The sequence below is a fragment of the Emys orbicularis genome, chromosome 10, assembly GCF_028017835.1.
Source record: "Emys orbicularis isolate rEmyOrb1 chromosome 10, rEmyOrb1.hap1, whole genome shotgun sequence".
Classification (NCBI taxonomy): domain Eukaryota; kingdom Metazoa; phylum Chordata; order Testudines; family Emydidae; genus Emys; species Emys orbicularis.
In genome coordinates this window covers 77,801,551-77,824,942 of record NC_088692.1, presented here as the reverse complement: position 1 = coordinate 77,824,942, position 23,392 = coordinate 77,801,551, and the positions used below count along the sequence as shown (strand labels likewise).

General features: G+C 46.3%; 1 protein-coding gene across 1 annotated transcript in view; it reads left to right on the top strand.

Annotated features, from left to right (window-relative positions):
• The first annotated feature begins 4,986 nt into the window (after positions 1-4,986).
• AKAP13 (A-kinase anchoring protein 13) overlaps positions 4,987-23,392 on the top strand; it is a 110,659-nt gene continuing 92,253 nt past the window's right edge. The window contains exons 1-2 of the mRNA XM_065411485.1: positions 4,987-5,067; positions 16,430-16,495. Of these exons, the coding sequence (XP_065267557.1) occupies positions 4,987-5,067; positions 16,430-16,495 (147 nt within the window). The remainder of the gene's footprint in view (positions 5,068-16,429; positions 16,496-23,392) is intronic.

Genomic DNA, 23,392 nt, shown 5'->3' with positions numbered 1-23,392 from the left:
CATGTAGTGATCAGAAGTGGGTTTTGATTTGATTAAAAGGAAGAGGATTTTTTTGTTGCGCTCTACTCTATTAATTGATATCAGAGCCACAGTTTAAAATATTAATATTCTGCAGTATTTCTGTAGATTGCATCATTTTCAGCGTTTCATAACTATATGGATCTTGTAATTTGAAACAGATAACAATAATGCTGTCTGTTTTAGGCTAACCATGATTTCCTTGTCATTAAGCGGTCTGTTAGCTCGTGGGGTGGGGCAGGGGGGAGGGGTTTTATCTGGAGGAGTTAGAGATCATATGATGCAGTTGAACAAGACTTTTTCTTCACTTGAAATCTGCAGCACTGGTTTTGGTTTGGATATGAAATGATTGGTTAGTTTCAAACTCTTCATCATTTCCAGATGTTTTTAATAAAGTGCCCAGAACTATTGAATCTGTAGCCAGTGGATGTAGTTGCTGATTGTTTCTGTTCTCCATTTTGAGTAACTCTCATGAAAGGAGAGCAGATAAAGAGAAAATTACTAGCTCATTTGTTTTCTCTCTGTCTTTTCCACTGATAGTGCCATGCATTTGTGGTTGTATTCCTCAGCATGTATACAGTGTCTATTGCCTGGGTGTACGCATGTGACTACGTGTGTCCAGGGACTGCCTGCAGGTGTTAAAAATAAACAAACAAAAGATACCAGGATACCACTGCTTTTCTTTGACTCAGCAGGAGCCTGTATCCTGCATCTTCCTTCTGCGTGTGTATGTAAGGAGATTGGGATGTCTGGGAAATGAGATTTCCAGCCTGTGGCTACGTAGCAAAAGCCCCACCTAAAATGGAAGGAGACTGACCGTCTCTCACGTGAGTGCGCGCCTGGCAGATAATTTTGTGTGTGTTTTACAACGTGAAGTTTGTTGACCACAGAACCTGGGAGGAAAAACCCTGGAGAAGGGGCAGGAGCGTTTGTAGCCACCGCCAGGAGCAACGTAGGGAGCTTCAATTTAAAATATATATATATATATATATATATATCTGTAAAAGAGTTGGTCACTTCACTGTGCATGTGAGAGGGGAGCTCTAAGGGATTCGTTGGTGACCCTGCCACTGAGTTCCAGAGCCTATGAGATCAAAGCATGTTAATCCTGAATGGAGTTCCGGTAGTCACCTCACTTCACAGAGCTAACTAGATGAATAGATAGATATTGATCCTTTCCTTGCTCTTCTTCCTCCTGGTGTAGAAAGTACCTGCCTGGGTCTCCTCTAGTTTTTGTCCCCAGCTAGAGGTCATTGTCACTTTCTAGCCTTTAGAAAAGGTGAAGTGGCTGCTTCTAGCCTATGCTACAAATGGAGTTGCCCCCTTTAGAGGTTTGTCTTATCACATATTTCTGCCCAGAACCCACCACCATGGGGGGAGGGGGATAGCTCAGTGGTTTGAGCATTGGCCTGCTAAACCCAGGGTTGTGAGTTCAATCCTTGAGGGGGCCACTTAGGGGATCTGGGGCAAAATCAGTACTTGGTCCTGCTAGTGAAGGCAGGAGGCTGGACTCGATGACCCTTCAGGGTCCCTTCCAGTTCTATGAGATAGGTATATCTCCATATTATAATTAACACGGATTGGCCTGTTCATCTGTCTCATTTGGAGGCCAAGGATCGAGTGAGCCATAATCACTGAACTTCTCTCTCATCATTAAAAGACTATAACAGGGTTCAAAAAAGAACTAGATAAATTCATGGAGGATAGGTCCATCAATGACTATTAGCCAGGATGCACAGGGATGGTGTCCCCCTGTTTGCCAGAGGCTGGTAGTGGGTAGCAGGGGTTGGATCACTTGGTGATTGCCTGTTCTGTTCATTCCTTCTGGGGCGCACCTGGCATCGGAAGACAGGATACTGGGCCGGATGGACCTTTGATCTGACCCAGTATGCCCATTCTTATGCCCAGCAGCTCAAAGGTGAGATACATTATCTGAGGCAGTCTGAAGGAGCTTGTACAGCCGCTGCATGGGTCAGCCATGCTCTGTAAAGGAAGAGAAGACTTATGTGTCTCAGTGTCTCAAGAACCTGTCACCAGGAAATTCAGTTTAAAAAAAAATTACTACGTTCACTTGAAAACAATTGAAGAAAACGCCAAATGTATGAGTTATAGGTGCTGTTTGCAACACTCCATTGGATTAGAGCATCATCCCGTCACACTGCTCATCACAGCTTTCCTTATCTGAATTAACTTGAGTTTGAGGAAATCCCTGCCTTATATGGCAGAGCCTGAAGAGCTGTCACAGACATTTGTGATTTCTTATCTCTATGACTGCATGACTGCTGGGAATTCATCACTGGATGAAACTGGTGACTCCTGAAAGTCCCTGTTTACTGTACTGTCATATTTGGGGTATGTCCTAATACCGAAAGCAGAAGCTGCGTTCACTAACAGAGAGAAAAGATTCCGGGACTGATCTTATGAGCCAGTGGATGGTGCTATCTGAAAGATTCAGGTATGGGAACCTCCTTAGTCTAGTTGGGTGAGTTGTGGAGGTGATGTTATAGGTTGTGAGGGAGAGTTTGGAACTGCTCCAGGCTGTGGAAAGCTGAAACAAGAGGTGGGGGCTGAAGATTTCAAAGGAGATCCAGACACTTTCATCTTCCTAGTGGTAGCTGGTACCGAGCCACTCTGACATGTTGAATGAGACTGCTAGTCTTCTGAGCTTGCATGGTGAGTGTACTGGTTGTGGTGGTTGATCCGATGGCTTCGGAATAGCCAGATTGGGGTGGCATTTGCAAGGCAGCTCAAAATAATAATTTACATTTTTGGACCATATTTCATCTCAGTGTTTTACAAACTCTTTGCCTATGAGAATCAGTTTGCCCACCAGCGAGAGGCAGATCCTCTGGGGCAGAAGCCAGCGACATGCCCCAGCAGACTTGACAACATTCGGAAGAGAGGAACTTGAGCTGCAGCAGACTCCTGCACTTGCAGAAGGGTGAGAAGAGCTCTCGCATGTGGGCTCAGAGCAGATGGGTCCTCTGATTTTAAAGATGCTTCTGAAAGATCCTCATGCATTGACATGGGTGAAGCTCACTTTTCATCTATTTTGGAAGGATGCAGGATTGAGTAGTCCCTGCCAGAATTTGAGCTTGCGGTTACAAGTAGCCTTAAACAACTAATGGGACTTAGACCACTGAGTCATTGCCTCTGGGACTGTATCAACAGCCTCAGAAATCCTCAACTATGTGCATTAATAAAGTGAATCCCTGTCCTGGTAGATTGACCAATTTCATGGGCCTCATGAAGAACGTCTTTCCATATCTGTAATGGAAGGTTGATTTGATATTGCCAATGCCATTACATAAAGTTCTTATTTTTCCCTTTGTGATGCAGTCTTAAAAGCTCCCTTAATTCCCATCTTCCTCTCTAGCAACAGCAGTGAGTTCTTCTGCTCTGTAAAAATCTCTGCATTTTGCAACTTAAAGTAAAGAAAGCCTTTTTCCTTTTCTCTTCTGTCTCTGTTCCTCTTCCCTTTTAAGCAACGAGTGAGAGAATGTCTAAAGCCAGGGAAGTATGGAAACATTTCGTCCCATGAGAGGTCAGGGTGGGGTGGAAGCTGAAGGGGGCTCTGAGAGGGCTGAATCAGTTTGAAAACAGGAAACCATGTGGCAGTGTGAAATGAGGGCCCAGCTGATGTGAATGAGCCATTGAGAGGAAGGGAGACTCGCTGGCTAGACCAGCATTAGAGAGACTTAAAAACTTTGTTTAAACACACTGCTTTTCAGATTAAAACAAATGAGAGAGAATTGTATTTTTTTATCTTGTAAATATTATAACAAGCTGCTGAAGCCTTTTGCTTCTCCTGCTGTGCGCTGCAGACAGAGCAAGCACCGAAAATGGCTGGTTTCCTTTTTTTCACACATTAAATCACAAGTTTCCATTCCTGTTTTTGAGAAGCTGTACACGTGAAACTGTCTCTTTTCATTCACCTGAGGCAAGGATCGGGAGAAGGGCTGTCTTTTCTCCTGATCCTTTTCTTTAAGATGCACACTTTTACTCTTCATCTCTTTCGATTAACCAAGTCCCCCAAGAGGCTGCATCTTGAGGTGAAAGAAATAGGGTGAAAAAGAAAACCCTGTTGTCCCCCTGCTTTTTCTCTCTACAAAAAAGATGAATCATGTTCCCACAACTGCAATTACATTTTCAAGACTCAAAGAACGCTGGTACTGCACTAAAAAGGCAAGCAGTGACGTTCCAGCTGAAATCAGGAGGGAGTGGCTTTATTTTATTTATTTTTTTTCCCCTTTTACCCTGTGCTGTCATTAGAAATTTAAACTTATTCAAGACCATTCCCTCTTGCCTGGTTAACAGTGGACTTACTTGAAAGGAGGAAAGTGTTTTTTGTTGTTGTTTTGCTTTTCCATCTTTAAACAGTGGAAGAAAAAGTCTATCAGCAACAGTATTTTCTTTGGATTTGAGGGCCAGACTCTTTTCTTCTTTGAATTAGACACCTTGTGTTTGAGTCTAGCCTAGGTATTTTTTTTTCTTTCTCTTGGTATGTTACACAGTTCCAGTTGCATGCATCTGGCTTTTGTTCTCGCTCTCTTTCCAGAATTTAATTTTGGTGCTTGTCTGCCATTAACATTGGCTAGAAAACTTTTTTTATCAAATGTAGCAGGAATACTGGTGCCATCCTTACCACTTAATATTATTTTTAATTTTCATATTTAGAATAATCTCTCTAAACATATCTGTCTTGTTTGCTATAAATTCCTACGTCATCTGCATAAGTGACCCTGTGTTCTAAGAAGACTTTTATCAAACAGTCACAGCTCTGGGATTTTCTTTTTCCTGTTAAGAGAATTGGAGAGGCTGATGTGATTCAAAGAACGCTGAGATGCAGGGGCTTCTCTGAGCACATATGTGAGAGATTTGGACTGTACGCCTTACCGAGTTTATCCTGGAGTTAATGGTGGGCTCTGCTCCTTGCCTTTTACCTCTGTTTTCCCTTTTCTGGACAAAATGTATGAACGACACAAGAGGCGGTACAGCCTGTGTGACATTTCCAAGGTGGACAGGACTGTAGATGTTGTGTTGTTAAAGGTACAGTATTGTTTGTTTACACTTCCTATTCATTAGTACGGCTTACTCATCTTGGATTCATTAATCTATTCCCTGCTGTAAATGCACCCCAGACAGCCAGATTTCTTGTGCCTCCTTTGAAAGGGGGAGCAGGTGGGAGGCAGCTATCAGGAGGTGACTGTGCAGCTTTTAGATCTTGAGTATTTATTAAAATTATATAACATCAAGTGATTTTGTTCTTGCTATGACCGATACTTTGAGTGGTGATAGAGACATACTGTTAAATATGTGTTTTTCAAGTGCTCTGGCTGGCTGTCTTTTCTCCTCTATCGAAATCATCAGTGGGGTACTGCAAAGATTTTGCAAACTTCCCAAGGAGATGTGTTGAGCCTTCCTGTATTAAGTTGCTTTTGAACTAAAGATGTTTTTACCCACTGGTCCTCTGTACTTCACCTGGAAGACACTGGGTTCAGCCCAAAAAGGCATGGTAGGTTTTTTGTCAGTGCTGCATGGCTCTGGCTGTTGGTTCTGTATAAAGCTTTTCTATTTTGGCGGAGAGGGAGAGGGGTTGTTTTTGTTTGTTTAAATGTTTGTCTTAAAATGGGTGGAGGAAAGCCTCAAATGCCTCTTGGCTAATTGTCCAGGGCTCTCTCCTCCAATCTAAAATTAGTAAGTACTCCACCAAACGGTATGGTGACAGTCTGGGAATGTTCTGTCACCGTAATAGCTCTGCTTGGAGCTTGAACGGTTTCCTGGCACAGCGGATGGAAATGGGAAGGCAGCCCAAGTAACTTCATAACACTGCCTGACTTTGATATCTTAACTCATGGAGGAGAGTCACCTTTTTGAAACTGGAGGTGGTGGGGTGCTGGATGGGTAGGTGTCTCCTGCTGCATGGTTGCGTGGCTAATTTTTTTAGTCACACTTTATGGCTCCTAGAGTCTTTTTTTCCTTTTTGTATGTCAGAGGTGAAGATGGAAAAACTACAATTTTTTTTTTCAATCCAGAATTATAAGCAGTGTAGTTATTTTTTCCGGGATATGTCTTCCCAAACGATTCCCTGACCCATCCCACCTGCACTAAGATCAGCCTGGTACTTGCCAACTCGCATTCACCTATAGAGGATTATTATTTTTGGCTCCCACTTAATATGTTCTTCCCCCACCCCCAAAAAACCTTTGCTGGATTTCTTGCCATATTGGATTTGGTGAATTGTTTTCTAATACTATCTTTAATTATGCTGATTACAAGAAACTGGAAGCCCCTGCAATGCAATCTCTAGACACCCCTCTGAGTCATAGACAAAATAAATGTGCAGACACGTTATACAAACAGTGCTTTAGCTGTGGTGTTGAATGGTCCCCTACAATAGACAGGAAGCATTGTTACCCCCTGACAGATTCAACTGTTTACATAAAAAGCACAGTCTTTTTGGAAGCTGTGTTTGTCTGCCTAGATTGAACTGTTATTTGCTATGATTATAGTGAATTAGTATTTCTGAAGTCATCAGTTCCCTAACTTAATTTTTGTTAAGTAAAATTTAGAATTTATAACAAAATATGGTTCTTGTGAAATCACCCTAATATTTTTCCAATCGGCTTCCAACACTGGATGATACTGATTGGTCCTGAAAATAATTCAGTGTGTGTGTGTGGATGCTGTGCTAATTCAGGGAACATAGAGACACAAACAACTGGGAATTACAGTAACATTTACCTTGTTTTTTAGTGCCTCATGTTTTAATCTGTAATCTATAACACAACCTGAGCTAGTTTTCGATCTGTAGGAGCCCCGTGCAGTATCAGGCAAAGTCAATGGCAAATCTTCTGTTGACTTTGATGAGAGCTGGATCAGACCTTTAGGCAAGGGGGGCTTTTTTTAATTAAACTATTTATAGAAGGAAGGAGGACTCTCCCAAGTAATTATTTTGGTTTGGGTGGGACACTGTTTCCTTAGCCTCAAGTGTCCAAAGGTCAGATATCAAAAGATAAATTAAAGCAAGCAAACAAACAAAAATACCCTTCAGTAATAAGTCTGCCTTTGAAATCATGGTGAAGTAGATAATAAGAGAGTGAGTAGCTTTTATGTCGGTGCATTGATTTGATTCTCAAAGGACTCGTGAATCAAGGGCTGTCAGTAATGCATTGGTGTGCCCTTACCCCTGTATTTTTTTTAGGTAAGTGATCTCGGTGACATCAGAAGTAAAAACAGCTGGTAGGGGAATATCACTGGGATAAGCTCTGAACATAGGAGAACTAATGCTGTTTTAGCTGCAGAATATAAATGATGTTGCATTTGCATTGGTTACACCACTTGTAGGTAAAGTTGCAAAATAATTTCAGTTCTAACTGATTATTTTTACATGCTCATAACTTTCCTAAGGATTCAACTTTGGAGCTGAATGTTTTCATGTTTAGACTGTCTGAAGCTGTTTTTTTGGAAAGTTTGAATCAATACTCATCAGCCATTTTGGGGTTGAGAGGATAAAAATAATTTCCCCCCTCTGTTTTAAAAAATAATCATCTGACCTCCTTTTTCTAGGAGCAACTCAAAAATTCCTAGCATTTGAAATTTGGGAGCAAAACCTCTTCCCTACTATATGGTCCTCTTCTGTCACTGCAGCAGCACAGAGGTTATAAAGCTGGTTTAACTGGCTACAAGGGGATTCTAACAGTATATAGGAAGTCCTGGATGGCATAGAGCTGACATTGTGATTCTATGCCACCCTCCCTTCCCTTCCACCCACCCGCTATGCCACACCTGTCTAGGAGATGTAGGAGAAGGGGAGCGGTCAGAGTGCCTCTACAATACTTATATCTCCACCTGCCAGAATGGCTGCTTATGGTTCTAGGCAGCAAGGTGTAATTTAGGAACGCTCTGATCCATCTCTAAGTTACTCCAGGAAGCAGCCCTGCCAGCCATAGAATCAGGGAGCTTCAAAGTATTGGTAACTATCCTCTCTGGGTTCTTATGCTGTACCCATCATCATTGTGTATAGGTGTCTTACAAATATATTGATGTAAATACAACCTAGGCATAGCACCCAGATACCACAGTGATTGGCACCTTACATGTCTGTCTGTCTAGGTATTTGTATGTAAATAGGCCTCAATTACCAGTATTTGCTTTGCTAAGTTTTAAAACAACCAATTCAGGACTGAGCAGTGACAGTAAAAAATTGCTTTAAAGAGCTCACTGTACATTTCACAGCATCTTCGTAGCTTCATGCTTATGAAACCGTTCGCTCCAGGTCAGAGAACTTAATTCCGCCTGCAGAGTTTATAAGATGTATGAGTCAAATAGTTTAGGATTTTTCCTCCTGCTTATTTCTTCTCAATCAGGGATACTGAGGGCCTATTGAGTCACCCATTGATTTTAGTAGAGATTGAATCAGACCATACATGCAGAAATTAGCAGCAGCGCAGTGTGAAGGTGTGAAAACAAGCACTCGATATTTTGAAACTGAATGGACCAGATTTTCAACCTCTGGTTCAGACAGATTGCTCTGCTCCATGTATTAGACTGCCAGGGGTCGGGGCGGACGACATTCCGTGCAATAGATGGTCAATGCAGTTGTCCTTATAGGACCATTGCAGCCAGCGTAACTTAGAGCAGTATTTTCTCTATTCTAAATTATGCCGTGGACTGTTTCAGTTCCAGTGCGGCAATAATTAGAGCTATCTTTCCCACCTTGATACAGCTCATACTTAAGCCCAAGGTTTCTCTGTGTTAACTTGTGTATATATAGCATTTTATCTCCCTCTGTGCATTTATAGACCTGTTTTTCTTCACTAAATAAAAACATTCATGAATTTGTTTTTTGTGCATTACAATCAAATATATGAGATATGCAATTCCCCTTGTGGAAGGAAGCCTTAGCTTTTGGAATTAGGGTTTTTGACTGTTTGATTTCAAAGCCATAATGTTGAACTAATGTCAGCTTTTGGGGGTTTGCTGTTTGTGTTTTTCGGGGGAAGGGGATACATTTAATATGCTGTAGGTCTCATTTGTTTTGAACATAGTTTGTTTTTCCAGAGAGAAGCAGAAGGATCACTCAGGTTCATTCAGGATAATAGGGCATTTTCAGATTGCCAGTAGGTTTCAGATACCGGGAATTTGGAAAGAGAGGAAAATATAAGGCTAGAAGGTGGCTTCCTTGCAGCTCACAGACATCTACTTTAGAATGCTTTTCAGCACCAATCTAGTCCCAGCTAATGGGGAAGGGACCTCACTGTGTCAAAAGTTAAAACATATTCTTGGGACATTTAGCCACTTTCCCATTTGGAAGATTGCCAAAGGGAATGCTGCAGCCTGAGAATCCCCTGGTGTTCTTAAACTACACAGCAACAATTTACCTAGCAATTGGAAAGGTCTTATGGTTATAGGAGCCTCTTCCCCGCTCCCCGTTCAAACTACAGCCATTGGTAGCCCTGTCCCTTTTGTTCCACTTACTTATTAATATATCCCACAGGCCCTTTTTTGAATACCCATACCCCTGGAAACTGGGAGAAATGACCGTGTTGTTCAGTGTACTATAAGAGTCCAGGCCCTAATCTGGCAAGAATTTATGCATATGCTTAACTTCACGCACTGTGAGTATTTCTACTGAAGTCAAGGGGACGACTCGGTGCATAAAGTTAAGCACGTGTGCAAATCATTGCAGGATTTGGTCCTTTCTGGATAACTTGTGGAATGGCTTTTACGTTCCTCTACTGCCTTGATTTGAGAACACCCCCCGATGCAACACCTATTGCGTGTCTATGGAACCATGCTGAAAATTCCATTATTGAATTCCCCTTCATGCATGTCCTATTAGATGGTAGCTTTGTTACTGGCTCTGGAGGGTCTTGAAAACATAAGGTATTATCTTAATTTTTTTTTCCAGGGAAGGAGTATCCATAATTGGGCCTTTCCCTCAGTTTCTGGTCCAGGAATATACAAGTGGTGTCTGTGACTTTCCATAATAATTTTAATTCACTTAAAATTTAATTCCAGTGATTTGTGTAAATTCCTCAGATGAAATAATAAGGACCTGCAGGATATTTCCATGAATGTGAGGGCAGGGCTAAGGTTTGCATTTGTTTAATTTAAAACACATTGCACAATTCTGAATATTAATCAAATGGGAAAAACATTTGAAGTAAAATAGTATCTTATTTAAAATCAGAAAAATTCTCAAGTAACTTTTGTTCAAATATATTTGTTCTCCATTAGACATTTCAAATCTTTTCCCTAGTACTGATTAATACTCAGGTATCCTAAGTACTTAATAATATATCAGCTGAATGTAAATGAATAGATTAACAGTATATATTTTTTCTTTAGAGCCATAGTCTCTTTGCGTAGTGGTATCCTGCTCTGAGTTGTAAGGTAGAACTCAAAGGATGGGAGATTTAAAAAAATAAAAGAGAGAGAGAAACCTGGAAACTTTAATTGCAAATTTAAGACTATGTTAAAATAATAAAGAAGGAAACCAAACCACTAGAGATTTTCAAGGAAATTAAAGCTAAAATTATCTGGTTCCTCCTTCTTCCGAGATACTTCAATTTAATTTATCACACTGCCAACAAAAGTTGAAAATTGCAAACCTTTTAAATAGCAGAAGGCTTCCTGATGTCAAGATAATGTGTGCAGTGGAGGGGAACACTTTGAGAATAGAATGGAAACGAGACCTTTCTCCATTAAAACATCTTGTAGTGTCCCCAACTATTGCATCTTAGTCATTATTACTCATAAGTCGCTCCTTTGGGGAATTTAAGGTATGGTTAAAGCAGGAGCACTCACTGCTGTCTCACTATATGGCCAGTGAGGTGTAACTTGCAGAGCTCTGTTGCAATTCAACCTAGCACTGTTAACGTGCATGAGTCTTGCCAACAATCCAGTGTTTGATGGCATTTGTTATGACAGCTGCTGATCTTAACGATGCTTAACATAACTCTTCTCTTGGAAAGGAAACACTAGGGCCCACGTTCAGGTCTCACACTGATGCACTCCCCGGCGAGACGGGTAGATGTGAATGAGAGATGAAGATGGGACCTAATCATCTACTGCTTAAGTGCGAGCCCTCTGGGAAGGTCTTGTGACTGTTTGTTTGAAAAGACACAAGCTGCAGCAGAAGAGGAAAGTGACAGTGTTTAAAAAGTTATCTGAGAAGAAGTAACAGAGCCAGTGAAGTGGAACATTACTGAGTACAGTAAAGGATGTTGGAGAACTCCACTGAGACACATTGATGAGCACAGGAAAAGGGAGGGGGCGCCATTGTGGGTCTTTAAAATGAAACATCTCTGTGTTTAGCTGAAGGAAATAAGAGCTGGTGGTCACTAATTGTTCCCACATGATGCAGAATGTAACTTAACAGCCCCTTTTGTCTAGCAGACTCTCTTATGTCTCCTCTTTCTTTTTCTCTGCACAGAGGTTTCTGTATTAAGTTGCTTTGGATTTTAAATTAAATGTCTGCAGTATGTTGGCTCTGAGATTCTGGAAACCACTGCGCACATGTTCCCTGGAAGAAAAATCTAACAGTCCAATGTTTGCACATCCACACTGGTGTCGGCTTAATTGAGTCCTCTTTGGTACTGAGCTGGCTGCTACTCTGCCATATCCACACGCCGGCCCTGTACGTACAGCAAAAAGCTAAAAACAAGCAAACCAAACCCTCAGGGATACCCTTTTTAATTGTAGTGGAGGTGCTTCCTTGATCCGTTCATTGTCTTAAGCAAGTTCAATCCAGTGCATGTAAAAATACCTGGCTTCCTGCTGACCTTTTCCCGAAAGTCTGCATACTGAAGCTCTGTCCATCGAGAATGCTGCAGATTTCCTGCTGCTAAATGGTGCCATATTATCTCTGCTCCCACACTAGCAAATCAAGATGCAAACCTTTGGCAGCTCAGAATCAACAAGCTATGATCAGTGTGGGTGCCGAGGGAAAGAAGGGCTTTGAATTTTTTGTAGCAATCAGTCTGTCTTCCTGTTGCTAGCATCCCTCTTAAAGAAGCAGAAAGACTGGGGGGAATTCGTTTTAGTGATTGACAATGGTTCTATGTCCATGATAAAATCTCTAGGTTGCGACAGAGGCTAATAGAAGGTAGAGCTGAGACTGATTTTGTGTGACCAGCCTCACTTGTCTGCCCAGTGCTTCAATATTCCGTCACCGCAAAGTGTAAACTTTGGGCAGGGTTTTGATGAGGATGAAGAGAGGCTCTGGTAAGAAAGTTTATGTGGACGGCCCTTTGTTTTGAGTATGTCTGGATCACCTAGTTTCTGTGATCATCGAGCAATCTTCTCTCAAATGCTGCTTCTTTGGCTTTCTATAGTGTAGAGAGCATTCATTTACGCAAGTAGTTTTATTTGTTGGTGCATAATAAATATTCTTCCTGTGTTAGTGCAGTTAAATGAATACTTGGGTGTATTATAAAAACAGAATCTATTAAATTATCTCTAAAAGCAGGTGCAACACCGACAGACCCTTGTCGTCGGCAGGCAGGATCGAACTGAAGACCTCTGGAGCTTAGCGCATGAACCTGTACTGCGGGAGTGGGCAAACTACAGCCCGCAGGCCGGATCCATCCCCTCAGGGCTTTGGATCTGGCCCGCGGTGCCACCGGCACCATGTCCCTGTGGCCCCTGGGCGGGGGGGCAGAGGGCTCCATGCGTTGCCCTTGCCTTCAGGCACCGCCCCTCGTAGCTCCGGTTGGCCGGGAATGGGGAACCACGGCCAATGGGAGCTTCGGGAGAGGTACCTGGAGGCGTGGCAAGGGCAGTGCACGCAGAGCCCTCCGTCCATCCTCCCCCAGGGGCCGCAGCGCTTCTGGGAGCAGCACGGGGCAGGGGACAGGGTAGGCGTGCAGGGAGCCTGCCCTGGCCCTGGTGCGTGCCACTGCCACCCTGGAGCCGCTTGAGGTAAGCGACGCCGGGCCGGAGCCCGAACCCCTCCTACACCCTGCCCCCCAACTCCCTGCCCTAAGCCCCCTGCCTGCCCCTCGCATCCCTCCTGCACCCCAACCCCCTGCCCTGAGCCCCCTCCTGCACCCTGAACCCCTCCTGCATCCCAACCCCCTGCCCTGAGCCCCCCCTGCACTCCGCACCCCTCCTGCACCCCAATCCCTTGCTGTGAGCCCCCTGCCACACCCAGCACCCCTCCTGCACTCCTGCCCTGAGCCCCTTCCTGAACTCCGCACCCCTCCTGCACCCCACCCCCCTTCCTTGAGCCCCCTCATGCACCCCACACCCTTCCTCTGCCCCAATCCCTTGCCCTGAGCCACTTCCTGCACACCGCACCCTCTCCCACATCCCACACTCCCTCACGCACACCAACCCCCTGCCCCCCGTCCCTGCATACAATTTCCCCACCCAGGTGTGGCCCTCGCCCCAAAAAGTTTGCCCACCCCTGCTCTACCACATGAAAGCCAATTGGCTCTTAGCTAAGGCTGTAGAGCAGACTCATTTAACTCTCTCTAAGTGGTCTCAGTGCCACTAGATGGGACACAACACCACACCCACAAGGTGTGTGGGTTACATACCTCCCCTAGCTGAGGAAATGTGTCCTGAGCTTCAGAATCTTCCCAGTTGAAACCCCGGAGGAGCCCCCACTTGTAATGCCGACAGACCCCAGTCGCTGGCGGGCAGGATCGAACTGGGGACCTCTGGAGCTTAGTGCATGAGCCTCTACCTCATGAAAGTCAACTACCTCTTAGCTAAGGCTTTAGCCCAGACTCATTTCACACACCCAACCCCACCCCACCAGATGGGACACAACACCACACCCAAAAGGTGTGTGTGTTACATAGGCTTGTTAAGGTCTCCCTTCAGTAGCACCCTTTCATTACTTACTTTTATTAATTAGTTTTAGAATGCAACAGTTTAAATCCTTGGAAAAGCCACAGGCTAGCGAGGTGGAGCTTGCTGGCTAATGGGGAAAAATCACAAATAATTATCTGTTGAAAAAATTGCCAAAATCTGTAATGAATTTGAAGTGATTTTATTCAACTAACTCTGATAGAAAAAGAGAAAATGATAGATGATGATGTTAATCCAACTCAGTGCAAGTTATGCTGTCACGACAAGTCTCTTGATCAGCTGCAAACACCCTATCTGTTTTCCAAGCACTGTTTGTCGGACAGGACATCGTTAGGTATTATTTTCCTCTCCCTGACGTTGATGTAAATTGGGTGTAATTCCCTTGGTTTTGTGGAGATACACTGGTGTGAAATTGTTGAGAGGAGAATCAGGCCCAATATTTGCAAGGGAAGGTTAGGTGCAAGCTCGTATTGAAGGGAGAGAAGGTTGGCCCCACACCACAAATAAATGACCACAGTGGATTTTCTTCAGAGACATAAGCTTGGGCAAACCTGAATTTATGTTGCCATGTGTTTGCAGATAATTCCTCTAGATTTGTCAGTGAAAGCCTACGTATCAGTTCCAAAGAGATTCTGGTTTGACTTGGAAGAGTGGAAGAATATTGCCATGGTATTTAGCGATCTCTATTGTGGTGCTCTCAATTGTGAAATATATGCATGTAAATCCAGGAATGGATAGATGCAACTTCTCTGTATTGGACACATCCTATCAACCTTGCTGCCACATTTCTTCCTGCAGAGTTGAATCAGAAACTCAGAAAACCCCAGTTTCTAACCAGTGCATATTTACAAGGTCTATATAATGTTTGCAGGCTTTACTAAACCATTTAATTATATACTGCGCATCAGTGTTTCCCAGGTATTCGATACATATGAATGGGACAGTGCCAATCCCTTCCCCTCACCTACATCGCCTCACGGCTAGTGTGTGTGTATGTTTAATATTAAATGTCTTGTGTTTTTCCTCGTAACTGCCACTTAGACTGGTTACATGCATGTGAAATCTGAAATATTTAAAGGGCTTCTGGTTCCCACTCTATCTTGGATTCTTCTGTGTCCCTCATTACCATAGTATCTGAGCATCTTTATTGTGTCTCCTCATAATGCGCCCCTGACGTACTATGGTGATATGCTCATTCTGTAGATGGGGAACTGAGGCACAGAGTGACAAGTGACTTGCCCAAGGTCTCACAGGAAGTGGAGCTGGGAATTGAGCTTGGGTCTCCCGAGTCCAAGGCTAGCACTGTAAACATTGTGTCATCCTTCCTGTCCACTCAAGCAGGATCTCACCCTGATCTTGGAAAATAACGATGTAGTATGTTTGGTCAATTTCTTTAGCCACTTGAAACAAACACATATCCTATCGCTTTGTGAGACAGTTTTGAGATTCTTTTGGCCCAGGAGGCAATTTGAAAGCCGTATAACATTAGGGCTGTTTGTTGTATGTATCTGTATTATAGTAAGATTTAGCCAGGACATCAGAGCAGGATGCCTAATGCTTTTCCAGGGTGCCTAATGCTGATTTTTTTTACTTCTGTGACTTTACCAGCTGGCTCTCCTGTGGCACTGGCCAGTTAAGAGGTGGCAGATGTCATAATCTAATTCCAAACCCACCTTTCTGATGTTCTCTACATGTAGTGGAGGGAGCGCTGAAGAGTGATAAAATATTGCATCTTCTCTTTCTTCTCTCTGCTAAGGTCCACAGATCCATTACAATGGATATTTCAGTCTGCTTGCAGCTGGGGGACAGAACCAGACCTCTGGTGTCAGTCACTGGCAGCACCGTAATGCCCTGCCCCCAGAAGTTCCCTGCGGTTGTCTCTGCCTCCCTGGCGGCTGCCCCAGCCCTCCCTGCTGCAGAACTTTACAAAGAGAAAGGCCAACCTTTTATTTCAAATGACCAACAGTTTGTCTGTCGTGTCTGATTCCCAGCCAAATCCCAGGTTGTTCCCCTCGGCTCCACTTCCCCGATTGAAGTATTTGCAGCAGCTGAGGCCCTGTCAGCTTCTGAGAGAGTTCCTCAGAGCTAGACCAAGAAAATCCAAAGGAAACAGGTGGACATTGGCACCCAGAGATGTGGTGGTGTCTCACTAAAGGGAATGTCTCTTCCCCTACAGCAGGATAAATCGTTGTGCTTTTTCCTCACAGTCTAGTTAACACAATCTGTAATTCAGGGAAGTAGAACTAAATTAATCAGGTGGTGGGGGCTGTCTCAAATGGTGGGCACTACTGGGGTGTGGGGAATTCCCTTTCTGCCAGAGACTGACAGGTCTTGTTCTGCCCCCAAGCCTCAAGTAGGCCAAAGTACCCATGGCAGTGGAGCTGTGGACCTTAATACATTGCTTTCTCAGTGCTGGAAAGTGAAAATGGTCCTATAATCTTCAAGTCAGCACAGTGCCACTAGTGGGAATGTCCAGACAGGTCTCCGTGCACCAAGAGCACTATGCACTTAAAGCAGGAGCAGTGCACTCCCTAAAATGGCCTCACTGTTGACATTTACTTACTTGGCCTACTTTCTGCCCTTTCAGATAAATCGCGAAAGCTGGTGTTCAATAGAGCCATGTTCAGATCCTTCACTGCTGGAGCCGACGCAAACTCATGAATCTAGAGGTAAGTAGAATGCTGTGCATCCAATCCCTTCATTCAAGAAGGTGACGCACCAGTCTTTTTCCTTACAATTACCCTTCTACCATGGAATTATCCTTCTTTCCTTCCCTTTCTCTCTCTCCTCTTTCCCTTCCCCATAAAATAAAAACATGCACAAATGGGAGAAAATGGCACATGTAATTATTAGTCCATTGTTCCAGTGCTTATATGACTGGTACTGAGACATCCAGCTACATAGCCCATCTTCTCATGATGCAATTCTGTGTTAAAATATTTTATTTGCTCATTTGATTCATAAATAAAATTTAGAAGCGCATGGGTGTATAGATTATAGCCAAGACTTTGAAAATGGGTGCCCCAAATTAGAGTCCTAAATCCATATTGAGACACCTAAATCAGTAGCCTGATCTTTCAAAAGTACGGAGCACCCAGCAGCCTCCATTGATTCCCAGAATTCAGGGAGAAGAAAGGTGGTTCAGAGCCATCTTTCCCACCCCCGCCCCTGAGCTGTGCTGAGCTTATGGTCATTTATGCTGTTTAATATTTGCCCTTCCTTCCACGTGGATGGAAAAACTAGCCTGGCCTGTTTCAGAGTGCCTTGATATCCCAGATAAGAGGGAATATTTCCTGTCTTCTAATAGGTGTGTTTAAAACAGCATAAGTTGGAGTAGTTTATCTGCTCCCTTAATGGTGGCTTTGAACTGGGCTTTTCTTACAGTGGCCATTTCTTGCTTTGTTTTCATTAAAGAAATTACACTTGAGGGGTTGAGATGTGGAGAAGGAGGGGTATTACCTTGTTTTCAGTGATGAGTTGGAAGATAAGGGTTAACTCTCCTGAGTGTACATTATTTGCTAACAGCAACACTCTGGTTAGTGTCAGGGCTGCCCAAAGGGGGGGGCAAGTGGGGCAATTTGCCCCGGGCCCCGCAGGGGCCCCCACGAGAATATAGTATTCTATAGTATTGCACCTTTTTTTATAGAAGGGTCCCCCAAAATTGCTTTGCCCCGGGCCCCCTGAATCCTCTGGGCAGCCCTGGTTAGTGCATTAACATTCTGCCTCTGCTTCCTGCTGAATAATGCACCTAGACGTGCACTGTTGTGTCATGATCAGATCCTGGAGTGAAGTAGCGAGCTGTCTGGTTGATTCTGGGCATGCTGACCAAGCAACATGTTGAGTGAAGTATCCATTGCAAATGAGTATTATACGTAGGTCGGAAGATTTGTCACGGCATTTCTTTTTATCAAAAATCACAGAGCAACCATGATAAATCTAGTAAAAGTCATGGATTTAGTGACTGCTCCGTGATTTTTTTTTATTTATTTTTTTATTTTTTTATTTTTTAAACAAAGCCCTGACAAATGAACCACCCCAGCACTGCAACCCTGTTTCGGTCCAGGTGAGGAGGGGAGGTGGAGAGGGAGCTAGAGAGCAAGCCCACCCCAAACTCACCGCGGGCAGTGGTGGCTCCTGTGTCCCAGGGCTGGGCTTTGGGGTTGAGAGCAAGTCCATCCTACACTTACTCTGGGCAGCGGTGGCTCCTGTGGGATTGGGCCCAGCTCCTCGCTGTGGGTGTTGCAATTTGGCTCATGGAGTCACAGAGCCGCTGAGGTTTGGCCCAGCCACCCTTCTGTCATGACCCACTTAGAGCCTTCATGCATGGAAGTCACAGCCAAACAGAGAAGTCAAAGTATCCGTGACTTGTTCAGCAAAGTGACAAACCTGCAGCCCTAACTATATGTCTGCAGTTTCGTGAGGTGGCAGTGTAACTGTCCTGATGAATTCTCACAACAGTCCAGTGTCTGCCCAAGCTCATGCATTCCTTCATATGGGACTTCATCATCTGCTTCAAAAATCTGAGCTGTTTCTTAAGTGAAATTAGTTAAACTAGTTTTTTCATTGAGGATACAGCCTTGAGTCTTGCTCTCTATGCAAGACACACACAAAAAAAGACTTGTACAGTGGCCCCAAATGTGAAGTTCAGATCTGACTTTGGCCAAAGTGCTGTTAAGAGGGGGTGATGTGAGTAGTTAAGTGACCAGGGGTCTACCCAGGTTCTGCTTCTGGCCCCTTGTAATCAGGCGCGGATTCACCCCTGCGGCGCCTCCTGCTGGTCGTCTCGGAAATTAGCTCACCAGTCGTCAGAGCACCTTCTGCAGGCCAGGTGTCTAGCCTGTCATTGGCCCCCGTGTCCCTCCCTGACCCCGGTGCCCTTGGCTTGGGTGCTGCCCCCCTGGCAGTACCGCACTCGCTCTCTAGGTCTCCCCACCCAGGGGAACCCCACCCCCTATCCCCATGTCGCCTCAGTCGTGGCTACTGCCAGTCACCATCTAGCCCAGGGGTCTCAAACACGCGGCCCGTGGGGTTCTTTTGTGCGGCCTGCCAAGCTCCCCACGGCCCCCACCGCCTACCCCGTGCCGCCGCGAGCCCCGCACCGCTCCCTGAAGCGTCTGAACTACTGTATGTCCCTGCAGCCCCGGGCACGGGGGTGGGAGGCGAGTAGAGGGCTCCGTGCAGCTCCCATTGGCCGGGAACTGGGAACCGCGGCCAATGGGAGCTTTGGGGGAGGTACCTGGAGGAGCAGCAAGAGCAGCACATGGTGCCGTTTCCCCTCCCCTGCCCCCCCCCCCCCCGGGGACTCCGGCTGCTTCCTGGAGCGGAGCGGGGCCGGGGACAGGGCAGGCAGGCAGGAAGCCTGCCCTGGCCGCGGTGCGCGGCGCTGCCACCCCGGAGCCGCTCTAGGTAAGCGGCGCCGGGCCGGAGCCCATACCCCGCACCCCTTCTGCACCCCAACCCCCTGCCCTGAGCCCCCATCACATCCCGCACCCCTCCTGCACCCCAACTCCCTGCCCTGAGCCCCCTGCCACACCCTGCACCCCTCACCCCTCCTACACCCCAACCCCCTGCCTGGAGCCCCTTGCCACACAGTGCACCCCAACCCTCTGCCACACCCCTCCCACACCCCAACTCTCTGCCCTGAGCCCCCTGCCGCACCCTGCACACCTCCTGCACCCCACACCCCAATTCCCTGCTGTACCCTGCACACCTGCACCTCAACTCCCTGCCCTGAGCCCCCGCCACATCCCACACCCCTCCTGCACCCCCTGGGGGCAGGGAGGGGGCAGAGTTGGGGTGAGGACTTCAGGGAAGTGGTTGGAATGGGGGCAGGGAAGGGGCAAGAAGAGGCGGGGCAGGGGCGGGGCCTCATGGAAGGGGTGGAGTGGGGGCGGGGCCAGGGCAGCAAGTGGTGGGTGTCAGTGATGCGGCCCTTGGGCCAATGCACTAGTCCTCCGGCCCTCGGGGTCATCTGAGTTTGAGACCCCTGATCTAGCCCCCGCGCCCTGGGGCGGACTGCAGTCTATCAGCCAATCATCACAAGCAACAAGGGGTTTGGACTGGCTGCCTTTACCCACCCTCAGGCTGCCCCTCTGCAACCCCAATACCTATGTGGGCCTAGGACCAGGCCCTGCAGCCTGGGGAGTTGCTGGCCTAGGGCTTTCCAGCCCCCAAGGCCTTTCCCCAGCCCTGCCCCACTCTAGGTCCCCGGTGAGTTCCCCAGCAGCTAGGCCTGTCTCTCTCTCCTGTCAGAGCGAGACTCCCCAGCTTCTGGCTGCCCTGACATTCTTATAAGGCCGATTTCAGAGTAGCAGCCGTGTTAGTCTGTATCCGCAAAAAGAACAGGAGTACTTGTGGCACCTTAGAGACTAACAAATTTATTAGAGCATAAGCTTTCGTGGTTGTAGCCCACGAAAGCTTATGCTCTAATAAATTTGTTAGTCTCTAAGGCTTGGTCTACACTAACCCCCAACTTCGAACTAAGGTACGCAACTTTAGCTGAAGTCGACATACCTTAGTTCGAACTTACTGCGGTTCAGACGCGGTCCACACGCGGCCTGCAGGCTCCCCGTCGACTCTGCGGTACTCCTCTCGCCGAGCTGGAGTACCGCAGTCGACGGCGAGCGCTTCCGGGATCGATTTATCGCGTCCAGACCAGACGCGATAAATCGAACCCGGAACTTCGATTCCCAGCCGCCGAACTAGCGGCTGGGTGTAGACAAGGCCTAAGGTGCCACAAGTACTCCTGTTCTTTATAAGGCCGAGTTGCTCTGTTTGGGGCGTGGCCCCAGCTGCAGCCACTTCGCCAATCAGCCGGGGTTTTGCTCCTTTCCCCAGCCCCAGCCCTCTGCAGGGCTTTTCCAACCCCTTCAGGGCTGGAGCGGGTGTTCACCCCGCTACACCCCTATTAGATAAAATAAAACTCTTTTAAAACCTGGACTTTCCCTGGGGAAACACTTGACAGTAATCCACCATATCAGTGAGATAATAAGTATCACATCTTCTAAACAGTCAATAATTCCACTTCTGAGTCCCCCCAGATTGATGGGCAGTAGCAAGCACCAATCCTTTCACTGCCTTCCTGTCTCTTATTACGTCAGTTTAAGCTCCTTGCATGCATTTTCAAAGTCCATCTGAATTTCACCCCCACTTACATGTCTCTTAGCTGCTTCTTTTGTCTCCTTTTAACCACCCTCAGCTGTATTTTCTTTCATATATCACACTATGCTTAGAACGGCCTAGCACTCCCAAGATGCACTCAGCCTCCTCTTTCAATTGCACTTCTTTCATGAGACCTTTCAACATGGCTTGCCATCTTCTGCATATGTGGTTTCCCTGTGGGTTGTATTTCCCTCTGTGAAATTGATTTTCAGTTCCTCAAGGCAGAGCCTGTGTGCTCCATGTGTTTGCAAAATGCCTTTACACATATCACTCCATTACTCCATAAATAATGAAAACAGGACACACCAAATCTACTGTTGATCTGACTGTGGGAGTGTTGGTGTTACCGCTTCTGAAGCCAGTGTCTGTACTCCAGCTCCTCCGCTTCTGTCCCTTTCTGAAGTGGTGTGGTTACTGCACAAAGACTTCAAGGATCACAATAGCAACACAGCTCCTGACTGAGCTGCAGTGCTGCGGGATGGGAGGAGGGACAGGGAAGAATGCAGGTGTCTCTCTCCCCTTTAGGCAAAGGTCTGACAGAATGTGACAGAGATGAAATCAGTAGAGTTCTGCAGACATTAACTCAACAATCAGTAGAATTCAATATTACTCCAGAGGGCATTCTGCGCCAAAATTTAAAAATTCTGCGTACAATATTTTTATTTGTCAAATAAATGTGAAAGCTCCAGCATGGCGTTGGGGAGCACAGCACAGAGATGGGAGATCACTGTGCAGCTCCCCTTTCTCCCCCCTCCCACCTCCCCCAGGACACAGACTCAGCGGTGAGGCTGCACTCAACACTGACACAGCGCAAGGAACGGGCCTGCCCCAGAAACGCCCCCCGGCCCTGCCCCTCCATATCAGGTGTGGGCAGGCAGGCTCAGCAAGGCAGGATCCAAGTGTGGAGGGGCTTAGTGGGGGGGACAGGTGTGGGTTGAGAGGGTTCTGTGTGGGGCAATCTGGGTGTGGGCAGCTCAGTGTGGAATCCAGGTGTGGGGGGGATCTGGATGTACAGGGACTTGTTGGGGGGGTTCTAGGTGCAACAGTAATGGGACACTGCAGGGGGGTCCAGGTGAAGATGGCTGGGGCTCAGGTGGGGGGGCTGGGTGTAGGGGGGATAGAGCTCGGCAGGGGGGTCCAGGTGGGGGGAGATCTTGGGGGGATCCAGATGCTGGGGGGAGTGGGACTCAGTGGGGTGGGGCTCCAGGTGCAGCTGGTTGGGGCTTGGTAGGGTGCGGATTCAGGTGTGGGTGGCTCGTTAGGGTTGTCCAGGTGCAGGGGGAGTGGAGCTCATTGGGGGGGGTTCTGGGTATGAGGGCGTCTGGATGCACAGGAGTTGGGCAGATGCAGGAGCAGCTCCCTGTATAGTGATCCTTCCCCCTGCAGCTGAGGAGCGATGGGTGCAGGAAGCGTGGGGCAGGGGCAGAGTTTGCAGAGTTTCCTACAGCTGGGGGAGAAATCTGGGGGTGGGTCTGATGTGGCCCCGGATTCTGTGCAAGGGAAGAGAAAGTCCTGTCCTCCCCAGCACAGACGGGACTAGCAGCTGAGCTCGGCACAGGGTAGGAGCCACCAGCCATGTCTTCCCCAGTCCGCCCCCAGCACCACAGTGATTTACCTCTCTGCCGGCTGCCCTGGGCACCCGAAACATGCTGCTGGGGTGGGTTGCATGACCGCTTTTGTGGCTTCCCTTTGCTTCCCCATCCAAAAGTCATTTTTCTGCGGGGAAGCAAAGAAATCTGCGGGGCACATAAATTCTGCACATTTGCAGTGTCGTAGAATTCCCCCAAGAGTACAGTATGGAATTGAATCCTATCAAATTTGATAGTAGAGCTGGAGCTCACTTAAATTTTATAGGATCATTAAAAACAACCACTTATAGAAAGGTTCTCATTTAATATTAATTCTTATAAAAAACATATAGGTTGCTTGAATACATTGAGAGCTATGGTTTTCCCATGGATCTCAATGCAAGCATTCCGTTAGAAAGCTATGCCTTCTCCCTCCTTTACCTCTCCCCCACTTTGAGGGGATGATGCTGTGGTAATTCCGTGCAGTGAACTGCTTGGAGTTTTCCTTCCCATGGGTTTTTAGTTTGATTTGTATTTGTCTCCATATGATGCACATAAAAATGCACCCAGTGTCATTTTATTTTCATATGCATCGCCATGGAGAGAGACACACACACATGAATGAGCAGAGTTAAACTATAAATCATGTGTGCACAGTAAATACATGACGTATATGTGATGAGAGTCATCTGTCTAGTTCTGTTAAGGCATTGTCACAGTGTCGTCACCAGGGCTTATCAGATCATGGTGTAAGAATGTGGAGTCCCAAATTGTGCAACATGTGTACAGTTTAAAAAAAATCAATAAATAAAGTGCCCCTG